General features: G+C 36.7%; 2 protein-coding genes across 3 annotated transcripts; one reads left to right on the plus strand and one right to left on the minus strand.

Moving 5' to 3' along the window:
• The first annotated feature begins 31 nt into the window (after positions 1-31).
• On the plus strand, positions 32-4,831 carry prf1.1 (perforin 1.1). Of its 2 annotated transcripts, XM_067381951.1 has the most exons (5): positions 32-163; positions 1,098-1,654; positions 1,784-1,922; positions 2,055-2,272; positions 3,617-4,831. In XM_067381951.1, exons 2-5 carry the CDS (start codon positions 1,143-1,145, stop codon positions 4,485-4,487), a joined length of 1,740 nt encoding a protein of 579 aa, XP_067238052.1. In that variant the 5' UTR covers positions 32-163; positions 1,098-1,142; the 3' UTR covers positions 4,488-4,831. The 2 variants fall into 2 exon arrangements, with proteins under 2 accessions (XP_067238052.1, XP_067238053.1); XM_067381952.1 differs by lacking the exon at positions 32-163 and having other exon boundaries at positions 262-1,654.
• LOC137004403 (uncharacterized) lies at positions 3,924-21,730 on the minus strand. The gene is made up of 20 exons (XM_067364688.1): positions 21,541-21,730; positions 20,868-20,894; positions 20,693-20,749; positions 18,106-18,177; positions 17,845-17,997; positions 17,722-17,754; positions 17,378-17,413; positions 11,229-11,288; positions 11,076-11,126; positions 9,199-9,255; positions 9,063-9,116; positions 8,662-8,742; positions 7,732-7,881; positions 7,475-7,507; positions 7,179-7,388; positions 6,132-6,182; positions 5,995-6,045; positions 5,410-5,898; positions 4,099-4,210; positions 3,924-3,995 (listed from the first exon to the last, which is right to left on the minus strand). The coding sequence occupies exons 1-18, from the start codon at positions 21,728-21,730 to the stop codon at positions 5,894-5,896; spliced, it is 1,371 nt and encodes a 456-aa protein (XP_067220789.1). The 3' UTR covers positions 3,924-3,995; positions 4,099-4,210; positions 5,410-5,893.
• Positions 21,731-23,257: the final 1,527 nt, after the last annotated feature.

Raw genomic sequence — 23,257 nt, forward strand, 5'->3', positions numbered from 1 at the left:
ACAATTCCTCTGAACTGAAACACTTACCCACGACAGATGAGGGTGTACTTTTTATTGCTAGCACGTAACGGTAAAGCCCACCCACAAGGTTTATATGTCACACATAACTCCTCTCTCACACATTACATACAAACGTCAGTCAGACAAAACACAGTAGCTCGAGGTAAGAAGAGATTTTTTACATCACCTTTAACAGAACAGTGATTTTTAAGCTTATGTATATGATGTAATGCAAAGGAAATAAGCAACTGAAATTTTTTAACATTATTCCTTATGATTCCTGCAGGCAAGATCCACTAAATCGTCTCACAAATTCCATAATCCTAACTACTATACAATATGATTATCCTTTATCATGCACAACACGCTGTTATTAAAAAACCTGCAGCACAAGGCATCCTGTTATGACAGTCCAGTTAATATTTCAAAATTAGTTACGTTTTAGAGACTAGAGTTTAAAAGTATTATATAAAGGATGTTTTATTTACTTCAGAAGTGTTGGTTAAACTTTGCAACAATTCCATTTGATAACGATGACTAACTATTATTTTAATATTCATTTTATTACATTACATTACACTCTTTCAAAGGATTACCCTGCTCTCCTCATGCTAGTTGTGATAAACAATTGATTTCTAATGACACATAATAGGAAGAGATGAGATATATTTTGAGAGAGGAAGTTTTATGTATTTATTTGACTGGTAACACTTTATTTTGAACATTCTGTTAACTATAAGTAACTTTGCAACTACATGTCAACTATCTCTCACTCGTATTAGTCTGCTTAAAATCTGCTAATTCCTTATTGTGATGTCCCCAAAAGACTGACTATAAGTAAATTTGCAAGTATATGTCAACTTATTCTAACCCTACAAATCTGCTAATACTCTACAAACACTCTAATAAGAGTTAGTACACATGTAAATGCAAAAGAATGTGTTAAAGGGACCATCAAAGTAAAGTGAAACCATGTCTTTACAATAATTTTGAATTTTGAGTGGGTGGGGGGTCATTTCTCACCACTGAATGAGTAATTTTATATTGCCTTTTTGAAATTCAGGTAAAAAACTGATAACTTTATATGTTTTTCATAGAAAAGAAGAGCATCCATACACCTTATCTCGACCCATTTTACAGAAATGTGGGCCGGGCTTGTTATTTACCTCTTTCTGCCCGTCGTGCAGTCATGCGATAAAGGTAAACCGAACGAATGTGCAGAAGCATACTTCGCCCCCGGGTCCAACCTTGCCGGAGAAGGATACGATGTGACCAAGATGCAGCGGAAGGGAGCCTTTGTCATTAACACGGATGTCTGGAGGCGAAAGGACAAATCATGCACTCTTTGCAGGAACCCCTATATGGACGGGGCAAAGCAAAGGCTTCCGATATCTGTGGTGGATTGGAGACCCAGCCAGAAGTGCAGCATAAAAATATCAAGTTCCCTGTACCAGTCCAGCGAGGACCTGGTAAGCTCCAGCACCTCCTCTATTGAGAACAACTGGGGTGCAAATTTGGGGATAGATATTGGGCAAAATAGTGGATCATTCATGTTGGCTGGAACTAAATCGAAACTTGCGGAGTACTCGATGGAGAAGACCAAAAAGGACAAGTACAATTTTGCCAGTCAAAGTATTTCTTGTGCCTTTTACAGGTATGATATACCAGTTTTCACTGATTCATGCCTTTCTTGACTATTGGATACTTTATTGATTATAAAGGAAACGAATGAGTATGTAGTCTTCTATCGCCTCTAACATGAGGTTTCAATGTCTACCAACAGCTACAGGGTCTCCAACAAGCCTGTTCTACATCCCGAGTTCAAACGCTCTGTGAAGGAGCTTCCCAAGACATACAATCTTGATTTCAAACCACGTTTCTACAAGTTTATTAACACCTATGGAACCCATTACATCACTAAGGTAATTTTGGTTTCACCCTCTTTACAATTTACACAACTTGTGATTTCAAAGGCCCATAAAGCAACAGTAAAACACAATGCAAGTCAAATCAGTAATTAGAAGTGCCTAGATTACATTTTTTGATTTTCCCAGGTAACTCTTGGTGGAAGCGTACAGTCTGTGACCAGTATCAGACAGTGTGAGACCGCTCTACAGGGCCTAAGTGTGGATGAAGTGAAAACATGCTTGGAAGTCGAGGCAAATGCCAACATTCAAGGCAAAGTAAATATGAAAGCAGAAACTAAGCATTGTAATGAAGACAAGGACAAAACAGAGCACAAAAGCAGCTTCTCCAGCCGCTTTAATGACAGGTGGGTTTAAATTAGGACGCATTATGTATTGTAATTCATAGCTTGTAATACATATATTGTCCGTGCTCAAACAAAGTAGTGATGCATAATGTATAGATACCATTTCACATTTTATAGATAAGCTCTGCCATGATCTAACACTCACTTAAAGTTAATCTTTAAAAACACTAATTTAATAACACTGTTAAATGTAATCTTAACAGATCTCAAATTCAGTGTTGATTTTTCATACTCTACATTATATTGTAGTGATGCCTAAATTCACTTGTAGCATTAAAACTGTTTATTTTTTTGTGTGGGGTTTACTTTTTCTTTTTATTCAGTATTTTATCTAAACATTTTAAAGGGTTAGTTCACCCAACAATGAAAATTCTGTCATTAATTACTCGCCCTCATGTCATTCCACACCCGTAAGACCTTTATTCATCTTCAGAACACAAATTAAGATATTTTTGATGAAATCCGATGGCTCAGTGAGGCCTCCATTGACAGCAAAGCCATTCAAACTCTCAAGTTCCATAAAGGTACTAAAAACATATTTAAATCAGTTCATGTGAGTTCAGTGGTTCTGTCTTAATATTATAAAGCGACAAGAAATGACTTTTCAACAATATCTCGGGACGGCTGATTTCAAAACACTGCTTTTTGAAGCTTCTGAGCTTTATGAATCTTTTGTTTCGAATCAGTGGTTCAGATCTCCTATCAAAAGGCTAAACTGCAGAAATCACTTTGGAGCTCCGATCCACTGATTCGAATAATAAAGCTCTGAAGCAGTGTTTTGAAATCAGCCCATCACTATATAAGAATATAAAAAGTATTCTTGTCACTTTATAATATTAAGGTAGAACCACTGAACTCACATGAACTGTTTTAAATATGTCTTTAGTGTGGATCTTGAGAGTTTCAATGGCTTTGCTGTCTATGTAGGCCTCACTGAGCCATTTGATTTTATCAAAAATATCTTAATTTGTGTTCTGAAGATGAATAAAGGTCTTACGGGTGTGGAACGACATGAGGGTGAGTAATTAATGACAGAATTTTCATTTGTGGGTGAACTAACCCTTTAAAACAAGGTGCATTTACTTGAGCAGAATGACAAGTAAACTTTAAAAAGAAGTAAAAAATGTTTGAGTAATCTCACGTAATTTTGATAAATGTATCAGAAAACACAACTTAATATCTTGTCATTTTGATTCTCAAGTAAATGTATCTTGACTTTAGAATGTTTACATATTTGTACTGAAAAACAAGACAAAAATTCAGAGTAGGAAGTTCAATTTTCAGTTTTTAGACAGAATTTTAATATTGGTGCATCCCACATTATCATTGTTTTTTCACTCAAAGGCTGACCGATATCACTGGAGGTCACACCACAGAGCCCGAGCTCCTTTTCTCAGGAGGAAAAGACCCGTCAGCGTACAAAGAATGGCTTGCGTCTCTTCCGCAAAACCCAGATGTGATTTCTTACTCTCTGGAGTCGCTTCATGAGCTGATCCACACCAAAGATCCAGTGCGCAAACACTTGCGCCAAGCAATCCATGACTACATTTTGGAAAAGTCCCTCTGGAGGAACTGCACCGACTCTTGCAAAAATGGTGTCAAAACCAACCTGAAGAATCCATGTGTCTGCACTTGTCACAACAATCCAGGGATCACACCAGATTGCTGCCCATCCAAGCGTGGACTTTCTCGGGTAAAGGTCACAATCGTGAGAGCTCAGGGTCTATGGGGTGACCAAACCACAGCGACAGATGGGTACGTTAAAGTGTTCGACAAACATAACGTGCAAGTCGGACGCACCGATATGATCACAAATAACAACTCACCCTACTGGGGGAGGACCTTTGATCTGGGTGATGTTGTCCTGGCAGAGAATGACAAGATGAAACTGGAGGTGTGGGATGAAGATAGTAAATGGGACGATGATTTGCTGGGAACCTGTGAAGTACCCATAAAAGCAGGTCAGAATGAGAATTTCTGCAATTTAAATCATGGCATGCTGTTTTATAAAACAGAAGTCACATGCGCCCCAAGTTTGTCTGGCCCCTATTGCTCAATGTATGTGGGTTCTCCGATGAACTTTCACCTGGAGAAGGTATACGTGTCTCGAAATGCACGACCTGTGCCACCAGAAATACTACTGAGCAAGGGAGTGCTTCTGGACAAACTTTACGTATATCAGAAGACAAATTACAGTGCAAAAACTATTTTGTAGTAAGTTTTTTAGCTTTGGATATGATCATGCGACTATTCAAACCTAATTCGCGCTTGTATTTATCACTATTAAAGGGACATATGTAATATAATTCTTTAATATTTCTCAACTTTAGAGACCATGCGCAATACATATTTATTATCTGCAGTCTTTATTGCAGGATGCTTGCACTGGCAATTTTTCAAAAACACATTATATACACTGTAACTGTACCGTGTTTTCAGTCTGCACACTGTATTATTTATAATCATCTTTGTTTAATGTAAGTGCCATTGATTTCATAACCTTCACTATGATGAAATATAACTAAAATGTTATGTTCTGTGACATTAAAAGCTCAAAAAGGCCACAAATCATCTGCTTGGGGTTGTATTTGTTTTGCCTTTTCTGACCCATCTGCTTTGTTTAAAGGGATAATTCACGCAAAAATGAAAATTCTGTCATCATTTACACGCCTTTGTTTTTTTTTTTTACTTTCTTTTTTCTGCAAGACACAAAAAGACGATATTTTGAAGAATGTTTAAACAGTTTTTGTCCATACAATGAATATAAATAGTGTCCAAAACAACACTGACCCCACTGACTTTTACCGTATAGACCAAAAATTCAATTTTTGGTCTATAAAACTGAGACATTTTAGGGGAAAAAGTCAAAGCAGGTTTGGAATGAGTAACATGAGTGTGATTAAATTATGACAGAATCTTTATTTTTCTTCCTTTAACAATGGCTCTGATTCATTTATTTCTTAAATGGTGTCTCATCATTGTGACACAGGATGCTTGTTGTGTGGTTTTCCTGTAGACGGATGAGAATTGAGAGCAGTATGTACACTCATATAAAAGCATACAAGATTAACACCGTTGTGTTATACTCAGTCATTATGTAATGTTAAATTTGATAAGACAAAAAGAAATGTCCTCACAATAGAAATCAAAACCATCTCTTTGGTTGTTCTGATGCTTATAGTGCAGATTCAAACCCGATTATCACCAGCATTGGGCAGGTTTTTTTATGACATCCTCAATGATCACATGGTTCATCAAACAAACACTAGGGAGTCAGATTAGAAGGTGGAATATTTAGTGTTTCATAAGAATTAAAATAACAGCCAATGAAGTGCTTAGCATGTTTTAGTTAGATACAGAGACACAAAAGGACATGAAACACTCCACTGGACAAGACAAATAAACAGACTGGGGGAACATCCACAAACATCAAGGCACATTACAATAGACATCAAAACCACACATACACACAAAACACACATGCCCACACAGATGGGCACAAAAGTAAAGCTAAAACAATATGGCAGACCAAAACACGTCACGAAACTGCACAATGGCGAGGAGCAGTAGGGGAAAGGGGGCCAAAAACCATTGACGAGGTTAACAGCATGGCCCTGGAAATCAACCTAAAAAGACAGAGAGGATGAGAAGTGAGAAATAAAAAAGGATAGAAGACACAATATACTGAGTTAAGAATACAGATCTTCTAATATATCATCTACCTTTGTACCCATTCCCATAAACGCCACTAAGCTTGCTTCCATCCTTCTGTCCTGCAGAAGAAAGATTAAACATAGTGAAACTAACAACGTTAGATCTGTAAACTTGTTGGTTTAACTGAAACGGCTTCTGTTCTCACCACCGTAGGAACCTTGACCACCAGTACTTAGCGCTGCTGCGTAGCCTGTGCCTAGAAATGATCAGTCATCACACACGCTATTAGTCAAAGGCTTTATGTATTCAGTCAATGATGTCTGCTAGCTATTAACATGTTAGTGGAGAAATGATCAAGACGGGTGGTCAGTTAGCAGTTCATATTGATTATTTAATTGTTTAATCAGTCGATATTTAGTAGACATTTAATGCATATACTACCATTTAAATGTTAGGGGTCTGTAAGATTTTTGCAGGTTTTTGAAAGAAGTCTCTTATGCTCACCAAGGCTGCATTTATTTGATAAAATATACAGTAAAATCAGTAATATTGTGATGAATATTGTAATCTGATTTGGTGCTCAATTAACATTATTATCAATGTTAAAAAAGCTGCTGCTTAATAGTTTTGTGGAAACTGTAATACATTTGTTTCATTATTTGATGAATATAAATCACTTGTAACATTATAAATGTCTTTACTATCACTGTTGATCAATTAAATATATCCTTGCTGAATAAAAGTAAATATAAAAATTATTGAAAAAATTTTGGCCCTAAACTTTTGAACAGCAGCATATTAAATAGATTTTTTACATTTAAATTACTATTGCTGTCATCTAACACTCACTTAAAGCTAATATTTAGGAAATCTCAATATGAATATCCATTTTTCATTCTGTACATTATTTTTGAGATGCCTAAATTTACATTTAAAACCTGATTTTAGTGTTTAATTTCTTTCTTTATTTAATTCATTCTGATAAAACGGCACACGGTTTTAATATCGGCCATAACATGAAAGCTATTATCATTATAGCAATTAATCGATGAATCCCTAGTGGTCATACAATAATGGATCCATACAGGTAAACTATTTTTATTGAGCAATTCTGAGTTACTACAACTCTCCAAGTTATTAATAACGCAATACTAACGGTCACCTAAAGCAAACAAATATGCATAATGCTTTTTTTATTTTTTATTGATCTTAATATTATATATGAATCAAACAAAAATGCTCATATTCTCACCATATTTGGCAGCTGCCTTTGAACCATCAGCGCCCAGACTGAGCTGCTCAGCACCAAAGGGATAACCAGCCTCACCTGCGGGTAAACACATGTACACCTGTATCACAATCAGACAGTCCAGTTCTCTTTCTCTCTTTTTTCTTACCAACTTACCATCAATCCCAGCTGAAATGACTGGTGCGCTGTAAGGAATCTGGCCTACAGCTCCACCTGTGCCAGTAGCAATTTGTTATCAAGAAAGAGTGACTTAGGTATGAATTATTATAAATATATTTGCTAAAACTCCTCAATGTTACCTGCTAAAGGCTCCATTGCTCCACCTGTACCACCTAATAGAGACAGACCATCTTTACTTTCTGTTTTATATCTAGTTATCTGATCTTAATGATCAAATTTGGTTTAATCATATACTTTATTATGTTGTTTAAATCTTCTTCTTCTTTCTTTTTCTCACACAGGACTTTCACGTTCAAGTCAAATCCTCAGGCAAAGCATCAGGAAAGCTGGGATTTGCATGTTGCATTTGAATAACAAACGTGTGCAATGCACGTACCCAAACCAGCATCTGGCCCAAGGGTTGGTATTCCTCCATATGTAGCTCCACCATATCCACCATTCTTGCCTTGAGGGCCAAGTCCAGCTGAGACCACAGGCTGGCCTCCGTAAGGCAAGGATCCGGCAGCTCCAAGAACTCCACCAGCCCCTTTAGACAAATCAGAGGAATGACAGGATCAAGCAACCACAACCACTAAGACATATCCAGACAAAGAAGAATATGCGAACATTAGCATGACTGAACACTGATTAAAGGAGCTGGAAAGATTCAGAAACTATATATGTATGCATGTATATTATATATATATATATATATATATATATATATATATATATATATATATATATATATATATATATATATATTAAAAATTTGGGGTCTGTAGGATTAAAAAAAAAAAAAAAAAAACACATTTGTTAAGCAAGGACACATTAAATTTATGCTGTTCTTTTGATCTTTCTATTAATTTAAGAATCCTGAGAAAATGTACCACGTTATCCACAAAAATATTAAGCAGCACAACTGTTTTCAACATTGATAATAATAATAAACGTTTCTTGAGCAGCAAATCAGCATATTAGACTGATTTCTGAAGGATCATATGACACTGAAGACTAAAAAGCACTCAGCTTTACCATCACAGGAATAAATTATATTTTAAAATATATTAAAATAGGAAACAGCCATTTTACATTGTAATATTATTTCACAATATTACCATTTCACTATACAATTAAATTTTTGATCAAATAAATGCAGCCTTGGTGAGCATAAGAAACATTAAAACATCTTACCGAACCCAAACTTTTGAATGATAGTTTTTTAAATTGGACAAATCTCATTTTACATTTTGTGTAATTGCCAAGTTAATTTTTATTCACATTTGTTGAGTGTCAATATTGGACCCTTCAGTTGTCTTTTTCTTACCATATTTTCTAGACTTGGCATCAGCACCCATGCCGGGGTTCATTATCAGCCCTGGACCTCCAAGACCTCCAGCTCCAAGACCTGCAGGAGAAGACATTGACCTCTGTGAGTTCATTTCTCATGCAGAGGATGCTGCTTCTAGGTAAGGTAGGCAAAGACACTTGCTTTACCATTCCTGCTAGCAGTATTCTAGTAGCAAATCACAGTCTTGATCAGATTACCTTATTAGTATACAAAACATTTGCAAAGGCAACAACTACTATTGCAGTTCAGATACTTCAGTTACCCATTCGATGATGTTATTTTCTACATTTGGGAGTAAAATAATATTGTGTATAATCACAGGACAGAGTGAATTAAATGCTGGATGATGTTGGTTACACTCATAACCTATTTCTTACCAGCTACACTGTTCAGGCCAACATTATCAGCTAACACTGATGGGTTGACAGGTCCTGTAACATAATTATAATTGTCACTCAATTATAATTATGCCCATATGTTAGGACATGCTCCATCATAACAATCCAGTCTCACCTGCCCCGTAACCGTCTGCTGTGCCATAAACCTCACTGCCGTATCCATTGTAGCCTGCTGAAAAGACAATATTCAACTCAACACTCAGTGCTGGAAAACAACGGTGATGTGTTAAAGTAACACAGGAAGCACCTCTGTTTTTTTCTTATTCATGGTCAACCACTTTCTAACCAAGATGATTCGGAAAAAATGAGCATAACGTAGAGTGTGAAATTTTGCACAAATCTTGCACATGTTTCTGCAAGCACCCAAGCACAAAAGTCTTATAGGAGCAATTTGCCTCTAGAGCAGCTCTTGGCTTTGTGCTGAACCAGCAGCCTGCTGATCAGACCACACTCTTTGTTTAATGCATCAGTGCACCAATATTTGATATTACAAATTGTTTCACTTCACTACTAACAGAGACAAGAATAGTTATTAGAAGAAACACTTGGACATTATTTAAACTGTATATGTAAAGGGGAAAAGACCTATAGTTGTCACTTTTTTTTTTTTACTACAGTAAATATTTTAGGGCATTATAGAGTGCATACAAGTTGTCACAAATGGAAGCCTACCGAAAATTTTGAACAGGGTAATTATGAAATGTAAAACCATCCATGAAAGCATGTAACAAAACAATGTAAACGTGACACTGAAGTGGCAACTCGCCCCAGTATAAATGTGACATGAGCTGTTTATTCGGTTGTTAAGTCTGACGTCACGCGGCAGCGCTTCCGGGTCCTAACGCTCTATCCCATACCACAAGAAAACAACAAATGGTGCTAATATACACACACGATGTGGTGTAATACTACAAAAAAATTATAATCATAACCTTTATCTCCTACCAAAATTCCAGATGGCCAGACAATGATTCATCTTTTATAAATCATTAAAATATTAATATCTGTGACGCTGTGAGCACGAAGACTGTTGTGTAGACTGTAAGTATTTAAAATGTTTAACTTTTTAAAATGATTGATGTTTAATATGAATAAATAGCATTCATAAACAGCCGTCGATGGCAATCTCAAGTGAAATGAGTCGAGGCTTGGACCTGGAAACGGCGTTCCTTACGTCACGACTTAACAAGCGGATAGAAAAAAACGCCCAGCATGATATTTGAATTTTAGTGTAGAGGACAAAATTCACAAAAATTAGCATGAAAACAAAAATATGTATTTCAACTAGGTGTTACAAACCGTCATGCACTACTGTTAATAATTCTGGGGTCTGTATGAGTGTTTAATGTTTCTGAAAGAAACCACCAAGGCTGCATTTATTTGATCAAAAATGCAATATTATTACAATTTAAAATAACTGTTTTTTATTTGAATATATTTTAAGATGTAATATATTCCTGTGATGGCAAAGCTGAATTTTCAGCATCATTACTCCAGTCTTCAGTGTCACATGATCCTTCAGAAAATCATTCTGATATGATGATTTGCTGCTCAAGAAACATTTATTATCAATGTTGAAAACAGTTGTGCTGTTTTCAACATTGATAAGAAATTTATTTTATCAAAAATCGTGAACGCGGATTCACAACAGACCCGGAAGAGAAGACAATGCTGAATAAAGTCATAGTTTTTGTTATTTTTGGACCAAAATGTATTTTCGATGCTTCAAAAACTTCTAACTAACCCACTGATGTCACATGGTCTACTTTGATGATGTTTTTATTACCTTTCTGGACATGGACAGTCTACCGTACATACACTTTCAATGGAGGGACAGAAAGCTCTCGGACTAAATCTAAAATATCTTAAACTGTGTTCTGAAGATGAACGAAGGTCTTACGGGTTTGGAACGACATGAGGGTGAGTCATTAATGATATAATTATCATTTTTGGGTGAACTAACCCTTTAATGATGAAATACTCATCACTCACCAATTTGCTTTCCCGCTCGAACTCCCTGTGGATATCCGCCTACCCCAAGACCTGCATCAGCAATAAAGTAAATAAATGAACTGTTACCAAAATATGAATATACTTTAGCCTATATTTCTGCGAAAGAATCAATATTTTACAATTTATACATACCTGCTCCATAACCGTCAGAAAAACCAGCTCCAAGATAGCCAGCAGCACCAAGGCCGTACCCTATAGACAAAACATGATTACTGTGAAACTTTGGCCACTAGGTTTATATTGTTTTTTTTTTTACTTTATGGTTGTCACATAATCCCATGATCATTCAGAGGCCTGTGGGTCAGAGTAACCATGCAAGACACTTCACTGTGTGACTAGTCCATACATGTGGCCTGTGGGAGAAAAATAATGCAGCATGCATTGGACACACATCAGTAGAGAGGTAGATATAAAGATAAAGGCTCAGGTGAAGCATATAAAAAGAAAAGGGAACAGAAAAAAGAACAGCCTCAAGAAACAAATGAGGCATTAGTCCAGCACACACATACACAAACCCTTCTGAACAGCTGTGCTGGAGAAAAGCACTTATTCATAGACCTGCAGCTGCAGTAAGTACATGATGAGGGGTGGATTTTCCAGTCCACAATCCACTAGAAAATAAGTGCAGTGTCCAGTGTTAGTCCATTAACACTGTAATTTGTCATAGGTCATATATTCATTTCATTTGATAGCGATTGGAGTACTGTATTGATTTTAGACTGGGGAAAACACCACCTCGTGACATGCATTCGGCCATAAACCGGTGACATTTTTATATGGAAGATGTTTACCCTTATTGGATGGTTTGGTACCCTGTCTGCTGGGCAAAACTGGTCCTGTATTGTATCACAACAGTAGTTTATCTCAACACTGAGAGTCCAACATAGTTCCCATCATCAATGCAATATGCTTTAAAAACTGTGTTTTAGCATGCATTGCCTTTCCCTCTCCCCTTACCTCCAATGCACATGGTAAACTTATTTTTTACAGAAACTTTTAGCCACTTACTTACAGATACTCTATTTGTGGTGTGCATAAGACCGAACAAGAGTTTCTATGCTACTGAGGCAATAAAAAAAACTTGATTTGACAAATACAGTAAAGGCTTTACCATTTTTTTTAGCTCCTTGTCCATTAACCATTTCTGCTGCTGGACCATTGCCTACAGATTACAACAGTAGTTACCTACATAAAGTACAGGGTCTTATATTGATAATTGAATCCATAGACATCTACACTACAGTTCAAAAGTCTGGGGTCAGAAAAGTTTTATGTTTTGATTTTTTTTTTAATAGAAACTGAATAATTTTATTTAGTAAAAACGCAAGTTGATCCGAGAGTGACAGTAAAGACGTTTATATTGTTAAAAAAAATCTTCAAAAAACTCTATTCTTTGAGGAATACTTCACAGTTTTAACAAAAATATTAAGCAGCACAACTGTTTTCAACATTGATAATAATAAGAAATCTTTCATCAAATCGTCAAAGAGTGATTTCTGAAGGATCATGTGACACTGAAGACTGGAGTAAGAGTCTTTGCATCACATTACATTTTAAAATATATTACCATAGAAAAGAGAGATTTTAAATGGTAATAATATTTCACAACATTACTTTTTTACTGCATTTTGATCAAATAAATGCTGAATATGCCTTGGTGAACATAAGAGACTCTAAAAATATATATATTTTCCTGACCCCAAACATTTGAACGTTAGTGTACATGGGCACAAAGAGAAGATTTTAAAAACAAAATATTATAATTGTCCTAAAATCTGATGTGTTTTCATTACCATTAATTCAGGTAAATCAACAAGCTATAAGCTGATGGAGTGCGTTTACCCTTAATTTGAGCCCTCATTCCATTGGTCACTCCTGGTCTTGAGGGGAAACCTATGGACCGCAGCTAAAGTTACTATGTACCAGTCCCACAGACAAAACTCCCAAAACTACTCAACTTTATCCTTGCCTGAACGGTATATATAAACTATATTACACTTATTTGACCACATACTACAACTATCAAATTAAAACAGAGACGCTACAGTAATTAATATCATGCAAAAACCAATTCACACATACATCTGGGATGAGGTTTACCATTGGAAATAGCACCCTGTCCATTAGGGACCCCTCCGTGACCATAACCTAAACATCACAACACCAGTTAACATTCGCTAACAAGACACTATCAACACAGCAGCTGCCAATGATGCAAGAGCATAAGAGATGGGACTCTGCAGGAGAGAAGTCAACACATTTTAGGATAGGCATGTATAATGAGGTAACAGAGAGCAATCATTTTTGCTTATTTTCATGGGATTGCATGGTTTTGTGTCACATTAGGGTCATCAGTGCATCATGCAGTGTAAATGGCTTCAATACTATAAACAAAAATTCAGAACAGCAGATTTAAAATGCTTTAAAAAGCAGGAAAGTCACACATGGAAGTACTGAGGTTTACCATTGACCCTCTCTCCTTGTGACACGGGCTGGCCACCTGTAGGCCCAACACCTGTGAATACAGACATATCAGCGGGAAGCAATGATTTCAAGGGTGAGAAAGATAAAAAAGCAACATAATTACAAACTGCACTTATTAGAGTGTTAACCTGACCACGATCGTGTATTGAAGCAGATTTCTGATTTTTCAAACACTATGCAAGTTACTTTATACTACAAGTAATGCATTACAATATTGTGTTACTCCCTAAAAAGTAACCATTACTTTTTATGGAAAGTAATGCGTTACGTTGCTTTTGCATTACTTTTTTTCATCTGGGCTGGACTGGGCTGTTTGTTTCTTTTTGTAATAACAAAAAAGTTCTAGTTTTGGCAAATGTTAAGGCCCTTTCACACCAAAAGTGAAATGAATAAGCCTCAGGCTGAAGGAAATGCAAATTCATGCCTGTACATTAGAGGGCGCAGCTCTAACAAACAAGCCTTTCAGCTGAGCTGCCATTTTGGAATACAGAAAAATAGGACACAGGAGAAGTAGTAAATGAGTAAATGTATGCTCACATTTAGTCTAGAACTAGTCTAGAATAACCATCATGTTGACACTGCGCAGACAACGCCTCTGCACTTACTCCCGATTTCTCTCAACACGGGGACAGGAGAGGCGTCAGCCAATAAATGGGAAAACAAAGTAACGTACGTTATTTATTTAGATATTTTGTTGTAAATTTAAAAGTAATGCGTTACTTTACTAGTTACATGAAAAAGTAATCTGATTACATAACTCGCATTACTTTTAATGCGTTACCCACAACACTGTTGATTCCTGATTTGACAAAGATCACTACATACAACAGTATATCTCTATTGTGTCACGACCGCGAGATAAGAAACAGGACAGAACGATGGAATAACACAACACACTCTTGCACATACACAACAACAGTACTGTACAATCCTGCTTTCTAGGTCTAATCAACTTTAGCTTTGCCATAATAGCTATACAAAAACAGTATGTTATGCTGCTTGTTGTTGCAAACTGGTATTTGTTATCAATTTAATTATAACACTTTACATTAGTTAAATACATTATAGGGCTGGGTGATATGGCCAAAAAAATCATATCCCCATATTTTTTTGGTTGAATGGCAATATACGGTATATATCTCTTATAACGGTATATAGTCTTTTCAAATAAAGCAAATCATAAAAAATTGTACAAGAACACAACTTTTCTGACATCCAAATCTGTCTGGATGGCTAATAATCTAAATAATTTCCACCTGTTTTAACTTTAAAATGTAAGTTCAGTTGCAGCCTTAGATTTTTAAGTATAATCAAATTGGATGAATACATCATTTCAACATAAATTATATTAAAATTACTTGGAAAAATTGAGTTGAATCTTGTATAGCTTATAAAAAGTTGAAATTGCTTAAATTGTTATGAGTTATGTTGTCATGACGTCTTGATCATATCTGAAACTGTTTTATCCAGAGGGTGGAACAACCAAGTGAGAACAATATATATAAATGGGAACCTTTTGATTCAGGCCTGGCCTTCAGTACCTGCAGATAAGAAAATATCTTGTAATGTTTCCTCCAATTGTTTTTGCATAGGCAAAATAATATGCCCTCTGCAGGCTGGACAACTAAACTGAACTTTAAATATGAACCTGAGAATCTAGGTCAGACCCACTGTCCTGCAAAGTGTATTTCCAACCTGCTTCAACACACCTGCCTGTTATTGTCAAGCGGTCCTGAAGACCTTGATTAGTTGGTTCAGGTGTGTTTGACTGGTTGGAGCTAAACTCTGCAGGACAGTGGGTCTCCAGGAGCAGGGGTTGAAGACCTCTGATCTAGATGATCCAATGGTTTGAGTCCTTTTTATGCTCTATCACTTCCTAAACCTTCAAAAATAGCAGCACGAGACAGTGTAGTCGGGCCCAAACAAACTCAAACGACGCAACAAGCTAAGATAGCCTACAAGAGTAAATGAGCATGAAGGGACAATAAAACAATGCGTTTGAAGATGAATCTCCTCATTACAAAACAGATGACATTTTCTGTGAACAGGAATTAATTATCCCTAAAAGAAATGCAAGAATGAGTTAGGAACTCACAATTGGAGGGTTTACCCAGTTTTAATGGGTCTGAGCCTTGCCCTGTGGGTGTGCCAACTGGTACACCATATCCTGAAGATCACAAAATCATTCTGTTACTGTCAGTTTCACAGCTTTGAAACACCCTGGAAGGGGATGAGCATTTTTGTTCTCTGACATATGTGCTACAGTAAAAGCATGTACATTACAACACTAATTAAATTGTCAGCTACAGAAAAACACCCAACAATTTGCCTCTCAATTTGCTTCTCACAGCTTGACCATCAGAAACACCTACTCCTCCTGTGCCATATCATAAAAATCTGATTAAGCTTTGCTCATTACAGATGCCAAGCACACATTAAAAGATTACTAGAATTAAACAACAAACAAAGGCAAGAAAATGGATCAAATTATCCAGCAATACTTGTCATAGCAATGTTTGCTTAGGGTAAACATTTAAACTAAGCACACATAACACTTACAAACTGACTTCACCTATGACAAATATGATGTGCTATAAAGAAACAACCATTCACATCCACCTACACTAAAATTACTTTTGAGAGGTTGGGTATGCATGCAAACATATAGTAAAACGATGATAAAAGTAGGCTATATAAATAATTCTGAAAATAATTAAAGGGACAGTTCACCCAAAAATTTAAATTTTGACATAATTTACTCACCCTCAGGTTGTTCCAAACCTGTATAAATTTCTTTGTTCTGTTGAACACAAGGACGATATTTTGAAGAAAGTTTGTAACCAGGCTGCTTTGGGGCACCATTGACTTCCATAGTAGGAAAAAAAAATACTATGGAAGTCAATGGTGCCCCAGAACTGTTCAGTTTCCCACATTTTTCTAAATATTTTCCTTTGTGTTCAACAGAACAAAGACATTTATACAGGATTGGAACAACCTGAGGGTGAATAAATGATGAGAGAATTGTTATTTTTTGGGTGAACTGTCCCTTTAAGTGTAGACAAACACGATGCAAGCACAGCTGGGTCAGTAGATTTTACCGTTTTGGAGCGCCAATCAGTGGCACATAGAGGTACTGCAGTAAAAAAAACCTAAAATTCTTAATTTAGCATTTTAAAATTAAGCCCAATGGCTTAAAGGGTACTAGTAAAAGTAATATTTATTTACTTTAATTTGTATTTAATACCTATTTATTTGATCAATGAGGTCATAACATGCAATATCAAAATATCACATTTGAAATAAGTTGATCTAATATGTAATATTTTTTGAATATAGCAAATTAAATCAATAGTTTTAAAGTAACTGCTGAATTAATCAAAAGATTGACTTTTGTACCCCTGCAATAAGGGGTTAATGTCCCCCCTTCAAAACACCCTAATAAATTATTTCATAAATACTTAGCTATGAAATGCCACGAGAGTCTAAATAAACACAAATTTGGTGCACCTAAATTACTACTAAATACCGCTATACTATGAGTGAAAAAAAAAAAAAAAAAAAATCATCTTCCATCTGGTGACAAATATTCACTTTATCACTAGAGTTTCATTACTGGAGTAATCTGAAATAAAGAAAATATTATTTGAACAAAATGATCCAACCGCTTCCTGAAATAAAGTGGATAAAGTTGGTCACTTGCTGTAGCAGCCTCAGGGGTCTTTACAACGAAACATTGTCCAGACCCCTGAGTTTAAACACACATTTTCATAATGCTTCAACAGGGAGAGTTTACATACCGCGTCCAGCGCCGGGGTATCCTCCTGCACCGTAACCTGGCAACAAGACAAGAGAGATGTCAAGGTTACAGTAAGAAGAAATAAATGCCTCTTTAGTGGAAGCTGACACAAACTCCCACTCCCACACAACTTCATCAAAAATATGGCACCTAATCATGCCAAATGGACAGCATATATCACTGCGTGTGAAAGATTTTAATCACACTGCAAGGTCAAATTGTGATTAATTGGTTAGATCAGATCTAATCTTCTACACAACCTTAGGGTCGGACAGAGACGGCATTAAACTGGAATGTGTCATATAATGTGTATTAGTTTCAAGTCGTTATGGTGCGCACACTCACCAATCTGTGCTCCATAGCCATTACTGGTATAACCTAGAATATGTCAAAATTAAACAGTGAATAATAAGTCTGCTGTAAGAGTAATTATGTATCATGAATGCAAAGCAAATGAGCAGCACTCACCTCTTCCTCCAAGCTGCCCTGTTGGGTATCCCAAGGCTGCTCCCAGCCCGTTGCCAAGGCCATACCCTGTTCCGTGTCCCAGCCCGGCAGCCCCAAGGGCAGTTCCAAGGCCCGTTCCGAGTCCAGCTCCGAGTCCAGCTCCAAGGTTTGCGGCTTAGACCAAAATAGTAGGACCATGAGGATGAATGCAATAATAATAAATCCATCAGATGTAAACATTTATAACTGCCCATTATAGTTATTTAGGAATGACAGTTTTACCTCCTCCATAACCAAGTGTTCCATATCCTTGTTTCAGGCCTCCTCTAATCGCAGTGGGTCTGTATGCTGCCCCTAACAGATACCATAATCATTACACATACTACACACATATGCACATAATAACACAGGCTATTGCACACACACATGCTTGCATGCATTTTACACTACCATTCAAATGTTTGTGAAGTGGCGTGTGTCCCATACTCGAAATTTGTGCTCTGCATTTCACCCATTCAAGTGCACACACAGTGAACACACACCCAGAGCTGTGGGCAGCCCATTTTGCTGTGGTGCCCGGGGAGCGATTGGAGGTTAGGTGTCACCTCAGTTGTGAGTAATGAGAGGAAGAGAGCACTCTTCATTCACTTCACCTACTTACATTTCCTGCCAGTACTGAGACTGAAACCCACGACCTAGATACACGTCCAACTTTCTCAACATTAGGCCACAACTGCCCTAAGGGGTCAGTATGCAAGAGACTTCTTTCAAAATGTTAAAGTCCCTGTAAAGTCAATACTGAGAATTGTTTCTAAACATATTATAAATGTTACAAATGTATTGCTGAAACACATTACAAAGACTTAACTATGTATTACTGAATTGTGGAGTTAGACCATTTTTTCGACAGTTTTTCAATTCTGTGTTCAGGAGTTTGTTTGGGCTCGATGATGCTCTGGAGCCACCGAGCATGGCCCCGCCCCAAAACTATAATAACTGCAGCGTATTAGAATCAGTGGCTCGTATGGTCATTTGCATGTACTGTGTTACAGTTAGTTACTACAGCCTACATTTTGCTAGCTAGGTATGCTTTCGTCACCAAATGCATATTACCTGGTTGCGATAATATACAAAAAAGCTCGGTCTCCTTATTTAAAGGTACAGTATGTAGGATTTCTGTCCGCTAGAGCTCGCTAGAGGCCTATTCAAAACAAAGGCGTAGCTTGATGACGCCAAGTTTGAGCACAGAATCATGGGACATGTGGTCATGCCTCACAAGCAGCAGAACTTTTATTATGCCACAGTCACCAGTGCCGCTTCTGCTTTTCCGGTCACGAGTATGAGGTAAAACAGCTCTGTTTATCATATTAGATATATTTGAGTCTGTTGAAAACGTAATAACGTTACTCTGTGCGGTCACTCGGCAGCTGCTGTGAGACACTGTTACACACTGCGGTAAAATAGATCGATTTTAGAATATCATATTAAATGGAGAAAATGCTGTATTACTGTTACTAAAAAATAAAGCTTTGATTATGCTATGTTAGCTACTTGACAAAATGGTGTTTTCTTTGAGGCATGGTAAAGCATGGTACGTGCAAAAAATCAAGAAAACTAGATTTAAAAAAGACTAAACATGTTGAGCTGTACAACAATTAGTTTTCTGTCTATATATCAAAACAGTTGTTCGCTTGTCTATTAAAATGTGTAATATATTAAAGCGTCTTTGGCGTTTCCATGTTTTCTACAAAATAAAACCGGAAACCGAGGGTAACGCGGGTATGACTCAATTGACAGGCGACTCCTCACACGTCCCGGAGCCTTGGTTAAAATTGCAATTTTCTCACGATTTACAAATAGTTGTAAACATTTGGGATATTGTAAGTACTCAAGTGAACAAAGTATATAACACTGGCCTAGTGGTTTTTGGATATTTTACTGCAAAAATATTACATATTGCACCTTTAAATAAAAAAAAAAAACTGAAGATGTGGATTCATTTTGTGAAGAGCTATCATGACGGAGAGCTGACAATAACCACCAAAACCTGCAGTGATAATTTAACACCAGACAGTTTTACAAACTTTCATCAGAGACAACTGAGACTCACTGATAATCCGCTGTTACTGGTGAATGTGGCCGGACAGAGTCTCTCCCGCCTCGGCATTCATCCTCCCGTCTCGCGGCGCCGACATCTGGTGTCTCAGTCGGCAGCACGTGTCCACCAAATGCGTGTAAGATGCCTTGTGTGCTTATGTCATAATTAGTAGGTAGTCCACAGTAACTCTACTAAATTATGCAACCCTCTAACGTGCTTCTTTTGTTTATATGCATCAGTATGTTTGACTCATTATTAGACAAGTAAGTTAAGTCAACTTTCTCGCGAGTGGGCGTGGTTTCAGCGCCGACAACGGACACGCCCCCAGCGTTTGAGAGCAAAGAAAACTGCTTATTTTTTCAAGATTTTGATAACTTATTTCATTTAAGTTTCTTGTCGTTTTTTTAATCATTCAAGTTTGGCGGGGTGGTTATTAAAACATTGTTTTGTGCATATTTTAATGTTGCTTTACACAGGGACTTTAAAAAATCTACCAACCTCAAACTCTTGAATGGTAGTGTGCAAAACAAAAGCGAAGAATAGATAAATTCACCTCCAAGATAACGGCCAGCTGTTTGGGAAGGTAAAAAACAGCATTAGATGATCCGTTTGATAGAATCCAAAAGACTAAAAATCTCTGTATATAAATAAACATCCTAGTAAATTGTCTCATTGGCACCCCTGTGTATTTTGGCACGTTTTACTTGAACCTTTATTTATTGATTGTTGTTCTTATTTTTATCTCAGCTTTTTAGTGTTTAATGAACTTACCACCTGTCTTTCCCGGCTTGCCCGCCCCATAGCCACGGGCTCCGAGAATACCAGCCACTGGACAAAGCGAAGCACAGAAATGAAAGAAAGTAAGATAAGATAACTGTTGCACTGACATAAGCAAATTGCTAATTGGATTCAACAGCATCCATCAGATACAGGCAGACAGACGTACCTCCGGTCTTTGCACCGATACCAGGACCTACAGAGAAAAGACAGAAGGTATTATCTGATGTAATGTTCTGACCTTTAACCCTCTGTAATATCTCACAGATACACCACATGTATATACAGAAATTAAAAAGTACCTCGATTCGCTAATCTTCCCAGGGCTCCATTCTGTGGCCTAACTCCTTTAAAAAAAAGGGCAATAAAAACTGTAAATGCATTCAGCCTAAAATATGGAAATAAAGAATAACCATAGAATACCATATTTTTTTGACATTTACCATGATGATACCTTGTTTTCTGGCAAACCTTTGAATACTAGGCAAATACGTATTTGTGGCACATGAATATGATGTCAGAGTGCCTAATCTGCTGATGTATTACAATCTGATAACATCATTGTACTACCGCAATATGCTTTTTAAGGGCAGGGGTCGTAAAGCAGTGGTAGGTCTAAAAAAAGGGTGGTCAAATAGATGTTGGCACTTCCTGATGCACAGGATATATGTCTCTTTGAGACTCCTGTTTGAATTCTTAGAATCAGCCTATAAAACTTCCATGGTTGAGAAACTGTGCCATCTGACATAATAAGAGTTTAGCAGTGCGAATTTCCACCATCTCCACATTTTCGGAACAGGCCTCTATTGATGCTCAAACACTATAGGACAAAATGGACTGACTGTGCATCAGTCGTATGAAGTCAGCACTGACAGAAGGTCGACAAATTTTGACCACCGCCGTCACCTGCAGGCCCAAGGTTTTGATCTTCAGACATGAAATACGAGTGTTCAAGATGCGGTCAAGGTTAGAGAGGCTGGAGCGGATCCAGGCAAACTCAGACACGTCACTTCCAGAGGTGTTTTTCTCCATTTGTCGGAGCTTTCAGACATTTAACATACAGTCGTTGTGGGCATTTTATTACGTAATTTTCTAGACACCTTTTAGTCTGACGTACAAACATCCGTGACTGTTGGCTCAACATTTGATGAAATCATATAACCAGTGTCATGCTGATCATGATTTCTTGTTGACTTTCGAATTAGTCAGTGTCAGTTTTGTTATTGTCAAACTCTGTTACCAAGGTAGAGTAACAGTGCTCACAGTCATATATGTGAGTGTGAGAGAGCGGGAGTCAGTTCTGTTACATAATGTTAACACTGTTACTCTACCTTGGTAACAGAGTTTGACAGTAACAGAATTGACACTGACTGCTTCATACAACAAGAAATCATGATTTTCAGCTATGTAATACACTTTTTACAGAAAATATTAAATTGTTATGGCCCGTAACATCTTGTGATCCATGAGTAACAAATGATTGATGTTTGAAAAAAGCAGAAAAAAATGACTTTGGACACCAAATGTACCTACAATTACAGAATCACCTATTCGATAATCTACACTAAGTGCAAATAAGTAGAAATATAAAAGCTTGCATCAGATATGGACAGCAAGTTAAGCTACGATTCAAAGATCAGTTACTTTTCTCATCCTCCCTGGCTAGAGAAAGAAAAGCAGCACACTTTAGCGCTTGATTCACTCTCACCACACCTCAGTGAGGTGTTTTCATGTCATAGTCACCAAAGGGCTGACAATATTATATTGGGAAAAGGATTAAACTTACCCTATGCTATACCTAAAATTTGTACGTCTAGTTAATCAAATAGTGTATTAGTGGTATATGCACAAATTTTACATGATGTTTAATTGGACAATTTAAAAAATGTAATAACCCTAATTTTGAAAGTTTTATAATATAACTTTAACATATGTGTTAGCAGCACAATAAATTCAAATAAAAGTCCATATAGGGGTTAGATGTGGTTAAAAAGGTTATACTAATGACTTTTTCATAAAATTTCAGTGTCTGAAAATTTTCAGTGATCCAACTCTTATGTTTTTTGTCTAAATATTTTGTTTCCAATGGTATGCAAACTGATTTCAGGTACCCTGCATTGCCACATAAACACATCATGACATTAGTGGGTGAGACATGAATAAAAAAGGGTATTAAAGTTTAATTAGATAAGTATTTCCCCGAACCCCTCTTCTGAATGCTATTGCAGTTCTAAATTATACAGTAAATATATATCATGTATTATACAGTAATATTGTTATAAAAGATTTGTAATGTATTTTTCTGGTTGAAAGAAATGTAGTCATTCCTTATTTCTTATGATTTTTCTCTTTGATCTTTTCATGCATATTTACATATCATACTGATTCTCTTCCATCACATTTAGTCCCATTTTAAGATAATCTGGTTTCCTTTTAATTCATAATTACAATGATTTGACCCCATGTGTGCTAAAATATTCTACTCTTCTTTTCTTCCCACTCCTGTATTGATAAATTCTCCTCATTTCTCTGTACCCTCAAACTTCTTCAAAAAGCACC

Source organism: Chanodichthys erythropterus, chromosome 3 (genome assembly GCF_024489055.1).
Source record: "Chanodichthys erythropterus isolate Z2021 chromosome 3, ASM2448905v1, whole genome shotgun sequence".
NCBI classification, from domain to species: Eukaryota; Metazoa; Chordata; class Actinopteri; order Cypriniformes; family Xenocyprididae; genus Chanodichthys; species Chanodichthys erythropterus.